General features: G+C 36.9%; 1 protein-coding gene across 1 annotated transcript in view; it reads right to left on the reverse strand.

The window, feature by feature from the left end:
* Positions 1-22,105, reverse strand: part of GC (GC vitamin D binding protein) — a 36,109-nt gene extending 14,004 nt beyond the window's left edge. The window contains exons 1-8 of the mRNA XM_058546345.1: positions 22,048-22,105; positions 10,369-10,438; positions 9,655-9,787; positions 7,277-7,488; positions 5,969-6,101; positions 5,566-5,660; positions 1,584-1,713; positions 302-504 (exon numbers count right to left, since the gene is read on the reverse strand). Coding sequence (XP_058402328.1) covers positions 302-504; positions 1,584-1,713; positions 5,566-5,660; positions 5,969-6,101; positions 7,277-7,488; positions 9,655-9,787; positions 10,369-10,438; positions 22,048-22,105 — 1,034 coding nt within the window. The remainder of the gene's footprint in view (positions 1-301; positions 505-1,583; positions 1,714-5,565; positions 5,661-5,968; positions 6,102-7,276; positions 7,489-9,654; positions 9,788-10,368; positions 10,439-22,047) is intronic.
* Between the last annotated feature and the right edge of the window lie 936 nt (positions 22,106-23,041).

Raw genomic sequence — 23,041 nt, forward strand, 5'->3', positions numbered from 1 at the left:
AGACAAATGTAAATAAAAGTTTCAGTCCAAATTCCATCTAAATTCAGCTAATTTTGGTAATTAATTCTTCTGCCCTGTTAATTCAAACTATTTGTGAAATATATTTTCACCGTAAGTATGCATATACTCACAGTGTATGCAATTCATGGTATATGCAACCTATGGTGTATTTTAGTTCTTTTCTTAGTTGGATGAAAGTAGATAAAGGTTTATGATTTCTTCCCATTTAATTTCTTTGTCATTTAATGCTAGTGAATATCAATACTGTCAAGAAAAAAAAGTACTCAGATCAGCTACTTACTGATCGAGGGCTTCGGTATTTCCTTTACTGCACACTTCTTTATTTGTGGGCAACTCAACATCTGGCAGCTCGAGTGGTTGGGCAGCTGGCATGAAGTAAGTGCACACAAAAATGCCCATGGGTGTTTTTTCTTGACAACAGTCATGAAACTTAGAATTCTTCGTGGATAATTTGTCACAGATTTTTAGTGAGTATTCAGGCAGCTACAAAAGCAATTGTGAGTTTGTACTTTGTTAGTTTCCTATTTGGTCTCGGTAAAAATAAGGAAGGCTTACATAGGCTTACAAACCCTGGCATGATATATATAAAAGTCAGTGTGAATGCTCTTAGAAAGTAAATTGGTAGAATATTTTTGGAGAGCAATTTGTCAAAATCTATTAATAGCCTTAAAATGTACAATTTGACTTCCAAGAACATATTCTCATGAAATAATTATGGGTGAAGGGAAGATTTAGCTATAAGGCTATTAAGGGCAGCATTGGCAAAAATATTGAAAAACTAAAACAACCTAAATCCAATAATAGAGGACTGGTTAAAAATACGGTATATCTAGGAAGGTAGATGCAGTACATGCAATAGATATTTACAATAGAGTTCTACTTAGCTGTTATAAGTCAGGTTATAGAAATCACCTATTAACACAGACATGTATTCTTAATGGAAAAAGACCAGGCAACACAACATATCTATTCCTAAAAAGGTCCACAGACTTGGAGTGACCTTTATCTAAAGCAACTGTTCAAATTCATATCCACTTGAAAAGGTTATGTAAATTAAAAATGGTGAAGAAATTGAGATGACCATCAAATTATAACAGGTATGATAAAAAACATTAGTAGCTTCTAATAGTTTGGTGGTTGCAATGTTGTCTAATAGAACTTTGTGATGATGAAATGATCTGTATCTGTACTGTCCAATGCTATTGAGCATTTGAAATGTGGCTAGTGTTACTGAAGAACAAGAAGTTTAAATATTATTTAAGTTTAGTTAATTATAATCAATAGTGGATACTGTATTAGGCTGTGCAGGTAGAGAAAGGTCTTGGGAATTAGATAATCTCATTCTTGTCGTGTGTGTGGACTTTTGTACTTACTAGTTGTGTGACTTCAAATTATTGATCCCTGCTAATCTTCTGTTTGCTCATCTGTAAAATGGAGCTACCAATATATTTAAATATCATAGGGTATGAGTGAGGATTCATTGAGATGATGCATGTAAAAAGCAGCTTAGAAAGAGTGCCTACCACTCAATACATGGTACATGATAGTGATGATTCTCTTACCTCCTTGGCCATGCAGTCCTCAGAGGTAGACTCACAGCACGTGGAGAGGATTGTGGTAATATCTTCAGCGAGTGGCAAAACATCCTCCAGATCAGCAGTAGGCACTTTTTGGGCTAATTTTATGAGATGGCTAAACAGTTAAAGATGAGTTGTTAGCTTACCCATATTCTCAGCTTTTTTGGTTTCATTATGAACATACAATCTGGAGGAATAATACCGTAATTTCAACTCTTTGTCCTCAACAGCTACATGAGCACATCTGCTATGTGCCAAAGCCACTACTCAAAATTCAATCATCGCTAATGAATCCTTTCATATTTTCAGTACTGATATGCAGTTTCTCTTCTGGCCAGATCTACATAGTTGAAGTACGCCTTTAAAATGTTAGCTCTAAAATACCAATAAAGTAAGCACTAACATCTCTATTTGTAAGGCCAGTGTTGTATTTTTGTGGCCCCTCATAAGCTTTTTAAAAATGTTTTTATAAATTCATTTAGAAACTACAGATGAAATAAAAGAAATAATGAAGACCTATAGCCCTAGGCCAGAGTTAATAAATGTTGATGTTTTGGTATACAACCCTGAAGTATTTTATAAGATTTGGAAGGTATTAAGTATTTTATAAGGGATATTATATTATTCACATATTTACCTTTTTCATTTAATATATCAGGAATATGTTCTATATCATTAAATATTCTTTTTAAGTTGTGGAAAAACACATGATATTAAGGTTGCCATCTTAACCATTTTTAAGTGTATAGTTCATTAATGTTAAATATATTCACTTCGTTGTATAACAGATCTCTAGAATTTTTCATCTTGCAAAACTGAAACTCTATACCCATTTAACCCTGATTGTTCCCCTCACTCTCAGCCATTGCCAACCATTTTTACTTTCTTTTTCTATGATTTTGACTACTTTAGGTACTCTATGTGAGTGGAATCATACAATATTTGTCCTTTTGTGACTGCTTATTTTGCTTAGCATAACATCCTCAACGTTCATCCATAGAGCAGCATGTGACAGGATTTGTTTTAAGGCTGCATAATATTCTATCACATGTATATACCACTTTCTTTATCCATTTTTCTGCCAATGGACGTTTGAGTTGCTTCTATCTCTTGGCTATTGTGAATAATACTGTAATTAACACGAGTGTGCAAATATCTCTTTGAGATCTTACTTTGAATTCCTCTGGATATATATGCAGAAGCGGGATTGCTGGAACATGTGGTGAGTCTATTTTTAAATTTTTGAGGAACCTCCATACTGTTTTCCATAATGGCTGCACCATTTTGCATTCCCATCAACAATGCACAAGGATTCCAATTTCTCCACATCCTTGCCAACACTCATTATTTACTGTTTTTTTGGTAGTGTGGGATGATATCTCATTGTGGCTTTGATTTGCATTTTTCTTGTGATTAGCGATGTTGAACATCTTTTCATATGCTTGTTGGCTATTTATTTGTCTTTTTTGGAGAATTGTCTATTCAATTCTTTTTAATCAAGTTATTTTTTGTTGTTGAGTTGTAGAAGTTCCTTATCCATATCCATTCTGGATATTAAACCCTTATTAGATATACGACTTGCAAATATTTTATCCCATTCTGTGGGTTGCCTTTTCACTCAGTTGATTGTTTCCTTTAATGCACCAAAATTTAAGTTTGATGTAGTTCCCTTTGTCTATTTTTGCTTTTGTTGCCTATGCTTTGATGTCATTTCTAAGAAATCATTGCCAAGTCCAGTATCCTGAAGCTTTTCCCCTATATTTTCTTCTAGGAGTTTTATAATTTTAGACCTTATGTTTAGGTCTTTAATCCATTTTGAATTAATTAATATGGTATAAGGTAAGGGCTCAACTTTATTCTTTTGCAAATAGATATCCAATTTTCCCAGCACCGTTTGTTGAAGAGACAATCCTTCCCCTATTGTGTAGTCTTGGCACTCTTGTTAAAAATCTTTTGGCCAAATACATGAGGGTTTATTTCTGAGCTTTCTATTCTGTTCCATAGGTCTATATCTTTTTATGCTGGTGCTACACTGTCTTGATGCCTGTTGTTTTGTAGTGTGTTTTGAAATTGGGAAGTGCGAGGCCTCCAACTTTGTTCCTTTTCAAGATTGTTTTGGCCATACAGAGTCCCTTAACATTCTGTATGAATTTTAGGATGTTTTTTTCTATTTCTGCAAAAAAATACCATTGAGATATTGATAGAGACTGCATTGAATCTGTAGATTGCTTTGGATAGTATGGACATTTTAACAATATTAATTCTTCCAATCCGTGAGCACGAAATGTCTTTCTATTTATGTCTTCTTTGATTTCTTTTAATAATGTTTTGTAGTTTTCATTAAATACTCTTTTACAATATAATTATAACAAATTGCATGGTGATGGTGCTCAGGGCAAGCTGCCCCAGGAAGCACCACTCTGGTATGCGGATTATTTCGAGCTGAAGACAATAAGGACATTTGACCTCCCCCACTAACTGCCTAAAGAATTTGACATGGTGGCTCCTTCCTGGAACAGATCTTCTATCATGATGGCTGTAATGACAATGTAAAATAGATGTTACAATGGGAGGGGCACCAAGCCCCTTTTATCAAAAAACTCTATCTCTCCCTGACCACATTATCTATAGATGACCCTGAAAAGAATTGTCCTCCTGCCCTCTGAAGTCCCAGGCCACTACCCACCCCCAACACACTCCTCGCCTTTAGCTGCAATACTTAAGCAAGCAGCTTAGACAGAGGGACGAGTTGCTCATTTCTGAGTTTCTCCCATGTATACATGTTTTTAAACTTGGTATTATTTTCTCCTGCTAACCTGTCTTGTTAATTATTTGGCCAGCCAGAAGAACCTTAAGGAAAAGGGCAGAGGGAGATTCTCTCTCTTCCCCCGACAATGGCATTCTCTCATATGGGTATACCATAATTGATTTACATGTGCTCTATTCTAGGGACATTTAGGAAGTCTCTAACTTTTTCATATTTTTAAAAAACAATATTTTTAGCTAAATCTTTGTTCACACTCAATGCTGTCTCTTTGGAGTAAATTCCTAGAGACTAATGCAAGTATAAATTAATAATTAAGATATAAAGCCACCTGTAAGATATATATATATATGTATTATAAATTCCTATGTTCTATTTGCCAAACACACTCTCTTAATGCAAAAGGAAAACTAAATGGAAGGGCTACAGAAAATGCCATTTAGTATTTGAGTAGTTATAATGGAAGATTATTTTTAAAGGACTCACGAAAGCGGTTTCTGTTCTCATTAGGGAACTTTAATATCTGGTGCCAGCATGAAATAGATTCTTTCATTACCTTTAGAGGAAAAAAGCTGGTGGATCAGAGTAAAAGGAATTAAAGAGACTGTAAATACTGAAAAAATAAAGCTAGCAAATCTAAATGTCTGAGGAGACATGAGAGAAGTATAAACCTAGAAACTGTCAAAAGTAAAATACAGAGTTAACAGTAACCATACATCAAAGTGAAGGTTACAAATAAGGTAGCTAAGTAATTAGAATAAATTCACAAGGCTTAAGAGATATATACTATATAGCAAAAAGCTTCCTGTAACAAAGAATTCAGGAAGTTTCATCCCAAGAAAAAAATGGACAAAGCAAATAAGAGGTGATGAACAAAAAAAGATTTGTTTTTGCTTTTGTGTTTGTAATATAGGGTAAAATGATTATTGAGGAAATAATTTCTAGTGGTCTACCAGTTTTCCCATATGAGTATATAGAAAAGGTTGATTAAAAGCAAATCTCATGTTTTACAACATAGCCTGTTTCCTCATTCATATTTTGTGTAGAGAAAAGAAAGAACCAGGCCATATTTTTGAGGATTATTGGAGCATAAGACTATAGTCTGTATCTTCTATTACAAACATTTGCTTAGAGAATGATAATATTATGGATGGATAGTACAGAATCGAAGAGCTAAACATGCTGATGGTGCCTCATCCCTACCTGAGCCTTGATTTCTCCTTCCCATAAGCAGCATATTGTGAACAGGCTCTATTTGACATAATGGTGAGAAGTGATAAATGTTTAATCTGGAGTCTCTAGAAAATAAATGAGAATCTCATTAGATGGTCAAGATCCATTTAAAGCAGTGTGCAGGATGGCAAAAAGAGACTTTATCATGATTTTTTTTTTTATTGATGACTAGAAAACTGAATTCTGACTAAAGGAACTTATTGATATTTCTTTCCCAGAGATGGTTATGTTTATTTTTCCAATTAAAAAAATGCAAAAGAGGCGTTTTAGAAACTTTCAGTGATTCCAAAATCTGAACTTCTACTATTATTTAAAAGGAATGACGTTAATAAAAAAAAAACTTAGAACATAACTGTAATAAAATGACACCTACCTCTTTCAAAAAGCACGCTGTGGGGCTTGGGGAGGTACAGCAGGACCCCACCATAGAGAGATAACTCTTGGTGTAACCAACTAAAAGTGGCAGAGGAGCTTGTCCATAATTAATGGAATATTCATATATAAATCTGTGGGAGAAAATACCAGGATTGGTCAAAATGTTTGTGGGAAACAAAATCTACTTTTTCCTAAGGATTTTGATGGAGAAAAGATGCATGTTACATTAGTTTGTCATTTTACTATCTAAAAAGCACTAGACATTTAGAGAAAGGGGTATAAAACTAGTCACTTTTAATCAATATTTTCATTAAAAAATAGGTTCTTTCCTAAATTTCCACGTGGATTACTTGAGAGGAGGGGCCATTTGTCCCTTTATTCATTTGGTGTCTACCAGGTGCACTGCCACGGTAGCTGCTTATTAATGTTGATAGAACAAATCAAAACGAATGTAATGGATTTACTTTTCATTATCTATCTCAGTTTACTGTTTGACAATTGCTATGTATAGGCTTACTTATTGTTGAAATATGTTTAATTTTTAGGAGCACAAGCCCCTAGGGGCCTAAAAGAGACTCTGAAATCTTGGGCAAAATCCAAAATTTACAGGGATAGGCAAGCCAACTGATTTTTATAAAATCATGACCCTGATTTCATACTTCTAAAGCCAGTTTGAATGACATTGCTTTTGACTTGTGTGTGTGTATATTGCATTATTATAAATAGATTTTTTTATTTTTTTCATTTTTCATGATCTTCCAAGACTAATATAATCAATATACAATCTGGCTCCTTGTGAATGTTAAACAATCAGAAGGTCAAAGTAATATGTTCACTTATGTGGTGTAACGTATCATGTTCACAACTGTTTCTGGGCACGTACTGTAGGAATAAAAAAGCTATTTTTTACGCTTTATGGGAATTATTTAAAATGTGCACAGCAACAAAATAATTTCTATCAGATGGAGTGTGCAAGGATCCCTAGCATAAGGGAAATCACAAAAGCTGCTGTCATATATTTGAAAATGTCATGGGGACAGGGGATCCAAGTGATTCTGCTTCAGATAATAGAATTAGGATGAGTAGGTGGGAGTTTAGGAAAGTTGATTTCATCTCTGTCTGACAAAGGCCTTTACAACAATCAGCACTGACAGAGAGATGGGCTGTCTTGGGTGACAGTCAAGTTCTTGTTATTGGCAATTGTCCAGGTTGCTGTAGAAGAGGTGTTTGTATAGTATGGAGTTAGACTAGACATGTTTCTAATATTTTATGCCCTGAAGTTTTACTTATGATGAAAGCAGCTTACTGCTCAGCAAATCCCTTGGGATCCTTCCTGAATGCCTCGCAGATTTCGTCATTTTGTGGCTCTACATAAGTAGGAAATTCTTGTGGCTGGTGCTTCAGGGCAGCCATACAGAGTTTCCTTTCGAGGCCCTCTTTGGTACAGCACTCAGCGGTTCCTGGGTGCACCGGGAATGGGGAGTCACTTTCACAGGACTTAGCAGACAATGCTGAGGTCTAGAATGAGAGAAGAAAAACAAGTAAACTCATATATACGCAAGTTTCCAGGCTGTAGTTCTCCATTCAGTATAACATCTTAGTCCTAAATTTTAAAAATCTCTTTAGTAACAAACTGTCCATGCCAAAAGCTCCTCCAGATGATTTATCAGCATGACAAGTTGCATAATTATAGGAAGTACAGGGTCTTATGCTAACAAATGACTCAATAGGACAAAAATAGAAGCTTCATTGACAACTGGACTGTGTTTGATTGCAGCCATTAGAGGTTTTATTTTCGACCTCAATGTTTCTCCAGAAGGATATTAACATCTCTGAGGAGGAGGGACATCATTTGAAAAAGCTCCACTGGTGAATCTAATATGACCTCCCACCTGTTTTCTGCTGCAAATACCTCACTGAGAATGAAGACCTCCCTCTGCCCTCCTTTGCTCCCTTTATGAAATGAGCAGACTCTTACTTGTTGACTGCTTTAGTCTTCTGCACTGGTTTGCATTCTCTTACCCACTGGTTCTTGAGCCTGCTTTTGCATCAGAATCACAGAGTGTATAAAAACAGGAAATGCCTGGACTGCACAGTGCAGAAATTCTGATTCAGTATGTCAAAGATGAGGCCTGAGGACCTGGTTTTTCCAATGCCCAAAGTTTATTCTGGTGCAACTTAATTTACTGCCTCAAAATTTACTGCCTGGTGCAACTTAATTTACTGCCTCAATACATGTGGGCAGACTAAGCCCATGGTAAAGGCACCACCAAAGCAATTGTAGCAATAAGATGTTCTTTTTGGAAAGAATTTGCTATTTGGAATAAAAATGTAGAATAGAAATAGTCATAATAGGAAAAATTATTTTGGGATTTACATGGGAAAAAGTACTTTGACATCCTGACACTTATTCTACAAGTTAGTCATCTTTTTAAGGCCAAACTTCTAAAGGTCTTTGCTATCGATGAAGGAAAGCAACATGATGAATTAGTTATGTAAACCAAAAGTAAACATCTCTGAATACTCTCCCACACCTATCTTCTCTCAGACTCTCAGAACTTAGGAATTCTTAGGAACTCTCTTTTTATCCTTATCTCTCTTCATTGAATCTCCTGTCTTTCCATCTCTCTCCCTAGCAACTTTCCTGTTTTTCCTTTTTTATTACCTTCTTTCAAATAAAAAGATTTAAAAAGAAAAAGTTTCAACACATTTTTAAAAAATGCTTTGAACAAGCAGGAGAAAGAGGAAGGTGTTTTGCAAGAAATGTCAATGCCATCTCTGTTCTCTTATGATCTGTGTCTACCATCCTGGAGCTTATCTTTGGTCAAGGGATGGGTCAGCAAATGTATGAAATAAAAGAAAAATGTGTTCTGTTATTTTGGGCATGGTTGGTAGTTTGCTTGTTAAGGTGATGCAGAAGTTCAGGTTGAAACAATGGGTATTTGTGGAGTCCATGGTGGGAGAAAATGATTATTAAATTCTTAGAAAGTAGATAAGAGCCCAATAAAGCAATTAATGGGTGAGAATAATCATTGTATAGAATGTATTCTAGTCAGATCTTTGGAACATTGTTTCTGCAGGCTAACTGCTCCAGGCTGGAGCGGGGAGACATTTGTCCGTAGTGGCCTTTATCAAGATACTTCTAAATGTCTTTGCATCAGGCCTGTTGATTGTATTAGTAAATTGCTAGAAACACCTGTGGTTTCACTTTTTTCAACTACTTTCTAAATTTTGAACCCTGTCATTTCAGCATTTTAATTTCTGCATATATACTTTAGGAGAGAAAACCCAGAACCTACTATATGTATTTAGGGCAACTTTTGAACCCCAAAATAATTTGAGGCCAACACTAAATTATTCTGGGGCAGTCAGTACCAGTCTTGGCATGATAAAGTTATGGTAGGGGAAGGCTGTTAAGACATACAGAATATATTAGAACTATTTCAAAAAGTTCATAAATCAATATACACCACAATTTTCTCATTTGAACCTTTAGAACTAATGGGCAAAATTGATTCATTACGCTAGAATAAATGTGGGCTTTAGGAATAATAGGCTTCATATTTCCCCCAAACCTGTAGTAGAAGGATTTGCTGTCTAAGACTTCCCCAAGATATGGCATAAAGGCCTATCTGGGCTTCCTTCTATGGGCCACCACAGATGTGGCCAGCGACATAAACCTACTCTGTTGTCATAGCAGTCAGGGTTGGCCCCTTCAGCACAGCAGGCTTCTGTCAAGGAGACAACTTCATTCACAAGATTACTGATCTGTTCAAATGTGCCACTGGGAAATTTTCTGCTGTATAGGACCATCGATCTAAGGGGAAAAATAAGTCAGTATATTTAGAATAAAGAAATTTTCATATTTGTACATATTAAAATACGAAATCTGTTCAATTTTTTAAAAGAATATTACACACATTTTCTTGACAAACTAAAAGAACATGAGGTTGACTTTAAAAGCTAGTTTTTGTTCTAGGTACACTAATCTTGTAAAGCAGAAATTGGATTTGGAGGTTTCATCAAACCAGCCTCATGTTCTCTTTCCTCTTGAGTCTCCCCAAATGAACCTGTTCTGTACTGTGTTGTCTTGTTTACCAGAATCCTAGCATGTACTATTTGCATTTTAATTTACCTTAGAAAACTATGCTTACTTATTCTCTTTTAACTCATTAATAAACTTGTAACAAATTTTTAGACCATCATAATGATAGTTCAACTGGAATCCTTGGATATCCTCCATGTGCCTGACATCTCCACCCACGTTGATGCTGGGGCTCTATCTTCTTGATTTTAACAGAGATCAGGTCAGCCCTCCATGCTGAATTGAAGTTACCTCACCTGTAGTTTCATCCAAGGTCAAGTAGCCAAGAGAATGCGTTTATACCTCATACTTACAGAGTTGCGAAGTCATCTTTTCCGAGACTGGCGAGTTCCTTGCAGACTTTATCCTTCTCATAATCTCGGCCTAGGAACCAGAAATAGAAAAAATTGTATCTTTTCCTTTTTAATGAATGTTACACTAAATGTGTCTGTATAAAGGAATCCTCCATATGATTCATGTAAGGTGAAAGTAGCATTTTTCTTAATATCTATATGCAATTTCATATTTGGTGCCTTTCTAGCTGTTTTCTCAAAATGGATCCGAATTTTATGGCATGCTATAAATTTTAATGAACAGCAGAAAAAGCGAGAGTGAGCTAATACTGAAAGGTGATAAGTCAAGTGATATATGCCAACTAGTGAGTCAGAACCTATTGAAACGGCAAGCATTCTCTTAGGTCCTATCTTGATAATAATGCTAAAATAGGACGTTCTATCCCTTCTTTCTTTGTCTGTTTCACTTAATACCTGGAAAGAAATAAGAACAAAAGATAGATGGAGGGTATCTACATTCCAAAGTAAAGAGAGAACCCCACTAATGCAGGACTGTGAAGGAGATGTGTGAGAGATGGTGTTGCCATCCTTGGTCCATTACCCACCTCCAGGCTCCATAAGGAAAGGCTAGGAATTCAGCTGAGGGAAAAGACGGAAACTAGGCAAAATATTTTTTGGAGAAATTTGTCAGTGTGGTGGGTTTGGAGGAACGATGGAGAGTGCTTCCCCTAACCTCAATCATGGTGAGAGGAGCTTCAAAGAAAACACTCAGAGACCTTGATAGGTGACCCTTGGAGTTTGAGGTATAACGGACAGGTGTCTGATTCAGACAGGAGAAATCTAAATGATGAAAGGGGCTGGTTAATTGGCCCAGGGCAACAAAGGAGAGGGCTGTGAGTGGGAAGCTGTGCTGTGGCCTGCGGACCTGATGTAAATGTCCCCTCACCCGCCAAAAAGGGCTATCCAGAGGGTAGTGGGCTGCCAACAGTGGGACATCTCTGTTGCAGAGGCAATTTGGAAATCAGAGGACCAAAGGAGAACTCTTAAGATGCCAGCTACATGTGAGAGATCCCCAGGGATATTGGTAAAGAGATCTCCAAAGAACCCACAAAGAGAAAATGTCAACTTTGAACATCTCCCATACCCAGAGGAAACAATACTATCTCACCAAGCTGCCCATTGAATTAGTTTTTCCTACTGCTTACCTCTGCTGCTAGCTTCTCATTTCCCTGTGTTAACCTTGCAAGAGCTAAAAGCAGCCCAGAGAGTGAGACGAAGGAGAAGAGAACAGGCAGAGAGAAGAGAGGAAAGTGGACATGTCTCCCTTTGCCACCATAGGAAACAGGCTGAAACAGGCTTGATCTGGGGGAGTAGCTTCAACTTTAAATGAATTTATGAAGTTTTGACTATTAAACCAGACATTCCCATGACTGTCATTAGGTGGTTATTTCAAGGTTCAAAAGGACCAAAGGATGTCTTTATTATTTGAGCAAACAGGAAAATCATATAACCTACTCTTAAGTCCATTCAAGTGGTTGGGAAGCACTAGTTCCCACAGGAGGAGATGAATTCTTTATTTGTCACGAGACCTACTTGTTCAACATACCTGTTACATATACAATAGTGTGGACACGTGGAAGGCAGCTGATCTTTTTCTTCCCTGATTCATAATTTACACAAGTAAGTCTGGGAAACTTCCCAACACTTTAGGATATATCTTTCAAAAAAAAAAAATGTAAGAAGTATGTAAATGACCCAGTTTCTGTTCTGAAGTAAGTAGTTTGAATGTTTAACTTATTCTCCTTGATTTAAATATTGGGAAATCCATCTCGGGTGATATGGTGGCAACTGCTGTCACGCCTTTTACCCGCAAATGTCCTCACCTCTCTAACAGTTTCAGCTCTGTCCAAGAGTGAATATACATAAGATAGGGTAGAAATTTTTGTTTTATGGTTTGGAGTGGAGGTGGTGGTGGTTGGATAAAAGCTGGGGAGGTTTTTTTTATTTTTCTCGCTTTTAAAAAGTTTCTCTTTAGGATTTGTTAGATTTAATGGTGAAAATGTCTGATACTGGAGAAAACTGCCTGCAGATGAAGGTTGCACTGTCTGTCTTTCAGGTGGACTACTCAAAGTGTATTACTGAGGTGAGAAGAGTCAGAATTGAGGGACAAAGACATTCGTAAGCAGCACTTTGTAATAAGAAACCAATTCACACAAATGCCATCAAAATCACATAGAAGGTGGAAAAAAACTTACATGTTCAAACCTCACATTATTTTGGAAACTAGGACACGACAGTAGGATTGATAAAGCTAACAGTCAATGGAATATAAAAAGCCACTTGCAACGAACCTGTCATATCTGAAAACCTTCACATGTAGTCATTTTCTGGAATTTATTGACTAGTTTACAGGTTGGACACTGTCATAGTTTCAAAAGGTCAAAATAAGGCAGAAAATTTCCGTTAATCATTAATTGTATTCAGTGAGACTGAAGATTAGGGCATAGAGGGCAAGCATTTAGGGTACAGTTGTCCTCCTCCAGTGAAGAGATGTAACAAAAGGATGTCAATAGAGCTGTTTTATGTTGTTCCTAAGGCAGAGCTAGGAAAAATTTTCGTGGTAGATTTTAGTCCAATGTGAGAGAACTTTATTGTAGCCGTGGCTAATTAATAGCTGAAGTGAACAGCTTTTCGAAGAAATGAGTTTGTTTTGTCCTGGAAATATTCAAACAGATTTTAAATAGCCATATGTATTAAAGATTCCTGAATTTAGTACAAGACTGTATCCTCATGATCTTTAAAATCGCTTCCAAAGGATTATAAAATAAACTCTTTTAGGAATAGTAAGAAATTATACGGAATCTTTTTTCCCAAAGTTTATTGTGTTTTAAGCCACAAAAAAATAGCTCTAATAAGAACTTCTTTTTCTTTTTAATGCAAAAGGGCTAACTTTGCTTAATAAACTCTCCCTATGAAACTGCAGAGGTTATTTTTGTTGATACTTTTGTTGTGACCACGCAAAACCATGCAAAGCGAGCTTATATTCAAATGGAGCACCTCTGATGAACATTTAAGGAAATATTTTGTTTCTAGCCCTCCAGATTCAGATTTTTCACTTCACCAAAAAGGGTTTTATTCACGTGTGTTACGGGAATGTGCGAGTGCATGTGAATGTAGTGTAAGTGGACACTACAGATTACTCCCTGTTAAACAGCTTTAATTAAATCAATTGCTTGTGTTTGCACAGAAATACATTAGAATCCATGGGTGTTATATACTCCTTTAGTTAGAATGCAAAATGATGACAGAAAAATGGGAAACTAGGTCAACTATATGAGACTTAAAATGGTTTTGAAACTATTTTTGCTGGAACATTCAGCCTTGGGCATGACAGAAGCAAGGGAGGAAGCCCAAAAGGAGGGAATGAAGAAAGTTCAGAATTGAAAATATTAGGGTAAAACCACTCTTACAAAAATAACCTGTAGAGGAAGCTGTTGCACCATGTATCTTTCAAGTGAACTACTTGAAATATATTTCTGATTAAAAAAAATTCATTTATTTATCCATAGAGAAGATCTGTAGCTTACAAGCTAAGCAAATATGTTAATCATTTTCTCATCTTCCAAGAAATAACAAATATTGAAGTTAATTTGCAAGGTGATTATTACAAATTAATTCTTCATTCCATGGAGTACTGCTTAATATTCTCACACCAGTTGAACTCACTTTGATTCACATAATTAGATCCTATCTTGAATGAATTGTAAATGACATACTCTGTTCTTTAATGTGCCATGTGGTTATAAAGCAGGCAATCTGGACTTTGATATGGACCTAGTAAATATTGGCATAATCTTAGTGACACTGGTGAAATCATTTTCACATCAAGTGCCCTTAGTGCTAAATGTTTACAAATTTCATTAACAGAATTTTTGCCTTTTGCAATAGCATGTCCCATTTCTATCTGTGTTGTGAAACATTCTGGTAAGTCATGTCTAATTCTGGACTTTTGAAAACAAATGTGATTTACTTTGGGAAATCTTTACTGCTTCCTATACCTCACCTCTCCCAACACAGCTGACATTCATTCAGACATGCAACAGACATGTTTTGAAGACTTAGTCTGTGCCAGGCTTTGGATTCAGTACTTAATAAACAACGGAGAGCAGAATAGACACATCCTTGCCCTCATGGAACTTTCAATCTAGTGGGGATAGAAAATAAGATACTCATTGTCGTGGTACAAACTTTGCTAACAAGGGCATTTTGAATGCTTTAACTACTGTTGTTATAATCTTTCTCTAAAACCAATTTGGTCCCCTGGAAAAGCTGTTTGTATATCAGGAGCAATGGATGGACCCTAAATAACATTTAATTGAATAAATACTTATACAGGATGCTAGGAACTGTCTTAAGTTGCTATTTTCCTATTGTGTTCTAGTGAATCATGAGCTTTCAGAGCTCTGTTGGGCATTTTGTATTTTTGCAATTTTATTATTCTGGCATTTTTATTTCTGTTCTGCACTGACGGACTCATCTGTGCCAGAAAAGTTCAGTATATTTGTTGGTGTATGTGTTTTAAAACTTATTAAGAGTATGGTTTGTAGTGTTTATTCAAACTAGTCAGGCTACATGTTGATTTCAGAGTCGTGGTTTTACTTGAGAAATTATGCATTGCTGGACTGGTTTAGGAAGCTGCCCCTATTATTGAAGATAAAGAAAACAACAGATACATCCCTAGAAACACTGTCAATGAAGAAGTGGTAATTGAATTAATACTTTCATTTCATTTTTCAGGCTTTTTTTGGTCTCATTTCCATTGACATTTTTAATCATTATTATATAAAGCATTGATCTGGTTTTTATATTGATATTGATGTTTGTGGGCAGGTGTGTAGTTTTCTGAGTTTGCATCAATGGAAAGAAATTCAATCTTTTTAATACCAAACCTAGAGCTCTACATGACATATATAGATTAACTAATCTAGAGAAAATTAAATGTACCTCTTAGGTTGCCATCAGTGGAACAAATAGAGCCTCATTTCAGACTTTGAAAATTCAAAAGCAGTAGAAGATATAGGGTCAATGAGTCAGTTGCCTAGAAACTACAGTTGTTGACAAAGTGGCCTCCTAGACTCACCCAAGTTTATTGTTCTTGGGCTCACTGCGGGTGGTTGCCTATATGGATGCTACACTTGCCCAAGTCCCAGAGGAGACATTCTCCCTCCATGCATCTCTTTCCACCTCCCTTTCCCTTCACAGGTTGGGCACCTTGTCATCTGCAAACACTTTTGCAGGGGTGAAGACAGGGGAGCAAGTTTCCCTCTCCCACCTTTGGGATGAGTGAGGGTGATATCTTCTGCATCCTGACTTGTAAACTTAGAAGGCATTGCAGGGCTCAGTTTTTAAAGCAATATATGAATAAATAATGCGGTAAGGCACGATGCAAAAGAAAACTCTAAAGCCACCAATACTTAAGGAACTGAAATCTGATAGTAAAGCTAAGTATACAAGGCCAATAGCAATCATTGCCATAGAAGAGATTGAAGCAAAGCATTGCAAAACTTTAGAATGGAAGAGGGCTTTTAGAAAGCCTCATGAAAGGAGCAACTACTCGAAGGGGACCATGAATGATAGGGAGGATTTTAACAAGAGTGAATAAATTGTGGGAGAGAAATTTTAAGTGGTAAGGAGAACATAAAGACATACCTGAATTTAGCAAGTCACAAGTCATATCTGGAGAATAATGAGTCGTCCAGTAAGGAAACTGAAGTACGGGATGTAAACACAGAAGGACTTGATAGCCAAAGTTTTACTTCTTGTTTTTTAAGGTAATGGTGTATCTATTGAAATATATTCTTGTAGGGGAATGATCAGCTCATAGCTGTATTCAAGGAAGAGTAATCTGGGATTTAAGATAAATAGTACCTTCTTCATAAGGCTGTTCTATGAAATATGTTAATCTATATGAAAATGCTTAGCATATTTCCTGCCTAACATGTGGTAAACACTCAGTGAGTGTTAGCAACTCTTTTTATAGTAAAATCTGGTGATAATGTACATTATCAGACATTATATACCCTTGTGATATGGATGTCATGTGACTTACTCCAGTCCTTATCTGAGGTGGTAGACTAAATTTCTGGTCAGAGGAAAATGGAAGAGAAGGTGAAAATAGAAAACTCCCAGGAAGCAGGGAAATGGGGATCTGGCCAATCAAATGGTGGTCAATCAACAGTGAGATGTCTTGACTCAATGCTCCTTTCCTTCTGGAAGTCCCAGCTTGTCACAAGACCCAGAAATCTGTATTGAATTTCTATCGATATTGTAACAAATTACCACAAATTTGGTGGCTTAACCAACAGGAATTTACTACCTGAGAGTTCTAATGTGTAGTCTGACATAGATCTCCCTGGGCTAAAATCAAGGTGTTGGCAGGGCTGTGTTCTTCCTGGAGGCTCTAGGCGAGAATCCATTTCCTTGCCTATTCCAGCTTCAAGAGGTGGCCTACATTTCTTGACTCCAGGTCCCCTTCCTCCATCTTCAAAGCCAGCAACTTTGCATCTCTCTAAGCCTTTTTTCCTTAGTCACATCTTCCTCTGACTGACTCTCTTCTGCTTCCCTCTTCTACTGTAAAGCCCTTTGTGATTACATTGGCCCCCCCCAGATAATCCGACATTATCTTTCTTTTTTAAAGTCAACTGATTAGCAAACTTTATTCCCTCTGCAACCTTAATTCCCCTTTGTGAGGTAACCTAACCTATTCACATTTCTGGGCATTAGGATGTGGACATTTGGGGAGGGTCCTCATTCTGCCTACCATATGCTCATTACTATTTAAGCCTGAGGTCATACCCATCATCAGGTGACTCCAAACAGAGACCAGAATTGGAGTGGATTTGTATCAGACGGCCTTATGCCTGGAATCCTACAATCTAGCTGCACATGCTCAACCCCATCATTTCATTAATCTCTCAATAGTGATCTTGATTTTTATGTAATTCATTTTTGGACTCCACTTACCGCATTATGTCAGAGTTTGTATTTTAATATGAATTGATTGGGGAAGGGCTGGAAGGTAGGGATTTGGTAAGGAAGCCATTACAATAGGCAGGTAAAGCGGAACAAGGGCCCAGACAAAGACAGTGTATGGAAATGGAAACAGAAAAGATATGAAAGCTAGTGTTCACAGGCCTTGGGAACTAGATACATGCAGGAGGTAAAGGAGAGAGAGAAAGGGGATACTGAGGAGGTTTCTGCAGTAGAATGCTCTGTACAAGGCTGAAACTTATAGAATATGGAAATGATTGAATATAGGTAACAAAAATGAATAAAATAAAATCCAAGAAGTCTCTACAGGATTGAAAATAAATGATTCAGAAGTGATGGTGCCAGGAAAATAAACAGGGAAGTTAGAAGACAGAACCAGTTTCATGGAATAGGGATGAACTGGACTTTGGATCAGTTATGGATGACCATAGTAGGCAGCATGAATTTCACTTAATTCTGCCTAAATTGGTGTTATAGTGACTGGCTCTCTCTCTTATACTCATTCTCGTATTAGTGAAAGATCGTAGGTCAGGTATCTCTCTCATGAGAGGCCACAAAGCAGTGATTGCGAGCATTGTCATTATAAACCCAATGAATTTATGTAAAATTCTGATTCTTCCACTTACTAGCTCAGTTACCTTGGATAAGTTACTGAACCCCTCTTTCTCTCAGTTTTCCTCATTTGTAAAATTGGGATAATAGTACCGAGTTCATCATGGTGTTGTAAGGATGAAATAAATTTATCCAAAAGATTTTAAGCAAGCTGGCACATTATAAATAAAATATTAGCTATTTTATTCAGTGCATAAAATCTAGTGCTAATGCTTCACGGTGGAAACTTAATATATAATTACAACAAAAATAGCAAAAGACTTACAGAGTTTACTCCTTTCAGGATATCTATTATGCGTCCTAGTTGGCATTTAATTTTCCTTAAATACTTGAACTACCTTATGAGGTAGGTATAATAATCCTAATTTTGTGATTTTACACAGATCTATCTAACACTTAACTATATGGCAAGTAGTATTCTAAAAGGAACTACAGCAAGAAACAAATATATAGTCCTCAATTTCATGGAGCTTACATTCTACATTTTACATTTGTTGTAATAAACCATAGCTGGTGATAAGGTGAGGAGTGCTAAAAAGAAAAAAATACAGAATAAAGGGATAGAGAAAAGTGGAGTTGTAGGTGCTCTTTGAGGTCAGGTGGTCAGGAAAGCATTCTCTATGCATGAACTTGGAGCAGACACATGAAGTAGGTGAGGAAGAGAGCATGTGGATATAGGGGGATCAGTGTTCTAAGAGGAGGGAGGAGCTAGTGCAAACCCTCGAGGTGCAGAGTACATAGTGCGGGAGTGTGTGGCTGAAGCAGAGTGAACTGGGGGAAAGTAGGAGAGACAAGGGGAGCACTGGGCAGAATAAAGAAGTTAAGTGACCATAGATATCTGGGGAGAAGGTAATTAATTCCTTTTAAGGATTTCTTCTTCTCCTTCCTATATAGATTAATCTCATGGCCTTTTAAAGCGTGTATACTTATCCTTACACCACACGTGTGATAGTGAGTACATACCTGTCATTGCACCTTACAACAGGGAAGGGTGACATTGTTACTGATTTCCAGGGAGGTTAACATTGCTTTTGATGATGAGGTTATCTGCCTCTCTGACTGCAGCTCTTCCTCCTTTCCCTTCTCGACGAAGCCTCTGTTATGCTTTTAGTCTGGCTGCTTTGGGAACTTGGATCAGGCCATGCTTGTTCCCAGCTCAGGACTTGTGCACCTGAGTTCCTTCAGGTGGAAACACACTTCTAGGTCTTTACATAGCTGTCTTCTTTTCACTATAGATCTCAAATCCCATGTCACCTCCTCAATAACCATTACGTAGGTTTTGCAGAGAGGATATAAAGACATATCTGGGAAAATAGAGAGGATGTCTATTTATCCTAAATTATTTCTCTCTGGCATTTCTGTACAACTATGTTCCTGAATCAAACTTAGGACACCTCTTATTTATTTATTTATTTTTTAACATGGCTACTGATGAAGGGGCAACTAGTAGAAAAGAGAAGAAGTGATTCAGTGGTGGTTTGGGAGATGGGGTAACCCACATTGTCTAGGGCTATTTTGACAGGCAAGTGGGAGAAGGAAAAATACAGCTCACCCACCAATCCAAAGGAGATTTACTTTCTTCTTGGTGTTTGAGATCATGTTTAATAAAAATATATGTGCTTAGAATCAAATGCTTAAAGCAAAAAGGAAAATGTTTATAATAAATATCCTGTTCTTGCCAACATCCCTTGTAAACTGCAGTGGTTTATTTCCTATAGCATTACTTCCTTGGTAATTGTGTAGCTGTGTCAGCAGCCTTCTTGTATGTTTCTTGAGAAGAGGCAAAGATGCATTTTAGATGAGTGCCATATCCATTTCAGTCCTGAGGAAAGAAGCCAAGTGGAGGCAATTGGCAAACACAGCCTTTCGGCCTCTCATGGGGTAGCTAAAGGTAAGGTGTTCTCTTCCAAGATGTACCCAAGGGCTTATGAACTGAACCCCCAGTGCCATTTGAAAGGAGAGGATGGCTTGACTAGAGCGGATGTTTATGTTGAGCTGCAGCAGTATCCATTTTAGACCTGAGGTTTTCCAAAGAATACTTTCATGGGATATAGCTATTGTAGGAAAGAGCCTATATGTTTGGGAGACTCTAGGTTAAGTAAAGTTTCCTTCTTGTATGACTTTTCACGACCTTTAGGACAACAAAAGGCATTGATTGTGAACCAACCAAGAAGGACTAATATATGGCTTAATTCTTAAATGTGTTTGGCCACAGAAACTTTTTTCCAAGATGAGTCTTGAGTGAAATACACTTTGGAAAGGTGTCCTAGATAAATTCTGTGGGTGGTTGTTCAGCCCTCTAGAACTATAATGGGCAGAGAGAACTGCAACCCAAACCAATCCCCCACCATCCAAGGCTCCTCTTAACTTCTTTAATCTGTACACTTTGTAACCTCCTGCCAGGAGATAGCACACCTAGCTTCCAGGTAAATCGCAGCCTTCGTATTTGGGTCATGCTCAGGTATTAGAGAACAGAGGATGGGTCAGGACTACTGTGCCCAAGTATTGAACATTTATTACTTACAAACGTACATTATGTCTCAGGGTATATCTCTATGGCACCTGTGTAATTTGTTCATTGCGAAGTTCAGACCTTCAAGGGAGCTGACTTGAGGCTTTTAGCATCCATTTCATCAGAGTCTGAGAGAATGCTGAAGGACGTTGAAATAGAGGTTGCAGAATACTGTTATTCTCCAAAGGACACTGTAATTCTTTGAAGTGAAGCCAATTTACACTTACTAAGCCAGCAGTCCAAAATGGTGACTCGTGTCCCACATTATGGCGTCCACATATAATTCCAAGAACTAGCTATGACTGGACCTTCTGTGTTGTGACCATCGTGATTTGAACCTGTTTCAGTAAAATTTTTCAGATTCAGATCTGCCCCAGGGAAACCTTGGGTGATGGAGTAAACGTTCAGTGTTTCTTGGGACTTGACCTATTGAGAGGGCTTGTAAGGGACATAATTTATTTTACTTATTTATACCCTAATGTATCTCAGACTTTGTAGTATTACATTAAGATCCATAGCTTACTTAAGGATCTATGGGTGAATAAGACAAAATTTAAAATAATTGGAATAGCAAAAGTAAGATCAAGGAAAAGTGAATGTAAAAAGAATAAGAAAGTCAGGAGTCTTCATGCCATGGTTAATAACTGATAATTTCTGGGATCCACATGTTTTATTCCACTGGTTAAATATATTATGAATATGAATACTAATGGATGACTTGGGTGAGGCTGTTAACTGACAGCACTACATGAAAATTAATTTTTCAAAGCAGGATGAATGCAGATTCCCTTATAAGCATTAAAGAATTAGCCAGAAAAGTAAATTGAAACTGACTATGAATTTTGCAACTCGAGAACTTTCCATAAAGTCGTATACTTCATAGAATTTCAGCTTGTGCCATTGAAAAAGGTTTTTAAACCTTGCTCAGAGATAAAGACACCATTTGAAGAATAATTTTAATGAAAAACATAGCTCAATTATCTTAATAGTCATCTTTTATAACTATTAAATTCTTATTTTATGTGGGATATTTTAGAAACTACAGTGCATTTTCGAACATTGCATACAGGATTCCTTGAAGAAGATCAACGAAATCTCTCAGTTGACTCCATGCATCATTGATGTGGTGTATTATGCTCTCAACGGCAATAAATATTTGAAGTCTGAAAAAAATGCTCAGTGATGGCTCACAGCCTCCATTTGCATGATATTTTAACAATTACAAAATGTCTGACTTCAAACCATTCTCTCCATATCTTGGTTATCAAAAAAGCAGGGAAGGATAATTGACAAATTATATAATTTCTTTCTTTCCTGAGATCTTATCTTGATTTTTTTTTTTTAGCTATTCCAGTTGAACACTATATGGCATATTAGAACTCAGATTAATCTCTCTTTGCTTCCCTCTCTCCCCAACATATTCACCAATTCTTCTGTTTTTCACCTTTTTGTATAACTTTTAAAATGGTAACAGAAAATTAGACTAGTAAGAGTTCTTGTAAATGGTCACACCATAGAAGTCTTACCTCTCTCTAGAGTATGCACAAATGCTACAGCAAGCAGGACAGCCAGGATCTTCTTCATTTTCCTTTGGCAAGTCCTTCAGCACCCCCCGTCTCCTGGAGGTTACCCGGTAAAAAATGGCAGCCAAAAGTAACCAATTTCCTTTTACCAAGATTCCCGACTACAGACTAATCAATTATTAATCTTTACGCTGAAGCTAGGGTAATCATCCTAGGCCCACAAGAGATAAAATAATGTCAATCAAAGCAAATAGACACCCTGGGGAAAACATAGTGGAAAATCTAGGCGATTTTAATCATTAACTGAGTCAAACTGCACAAGAGTCAGGGTACACATAGATGTTTTTTCCATACTGCTTTTTACTGAAACTTATTTAATGTATTAGTGGGCACATCCGCCCCACCCCCTTTATAGGGTTATGTCTCTGGACGTTCTCTACCCTTCTCATGTATAAATGGACAACTTAGAGATTCTCTCTCTCTCTTCGTTTAAACCTACTACAAGTAAGGGTTACCTTAGAATATTGCAGACTAGATGTTTTTAAGTCATAAGGGGGAGAAAAAGAAGTGAGAAGCCAACTTATTACAATTGCTCAAATCCATAATTTCAATGCTATAAAATAATTTTATTGAAGATGATGGGATAGTACTTTATGTTTGTGCCATGTTGTACTTTTTGAAACACTGACATATGTATTAAAAATAACTCTTTTAGTAAGGCAAATAGTAACAGAGGAGGTTAAGTGACTTGTCCCAAATCATGAAAGTTGGTGGTAAATCTTGAGCTCACTCAAAGTTCTTTCTACTAATACCGTACAACTGGTATATTTTAGAATAATATAACCTGAGAGCTCACAGTGGCCTTGCAGAACGCGGAATCTAACATCTTCATTTTACAGAAGAGAGAGCTAAGCCCCAGATAGATTCTGTGACTTGCCCAGAGAGGCACAGGTAGTCACATTCATTCCATCATTGGAATTGGCTCAGCTCCTGATTC

Source organism: Diceros bicornis, chromosome 8, assembly GCF_020826845.1.
Source record: "Diceros bicornis minor isolate mBicDic1 chromosome 8, mDicBic1.mat.cur, whole genome shotgun sequence".
NCBI lineage: Eukaryota > Metazoa > Chordata > Mammalia > Perissodactyla > Rhinocerotidae > Diceros > Diceros bicornis.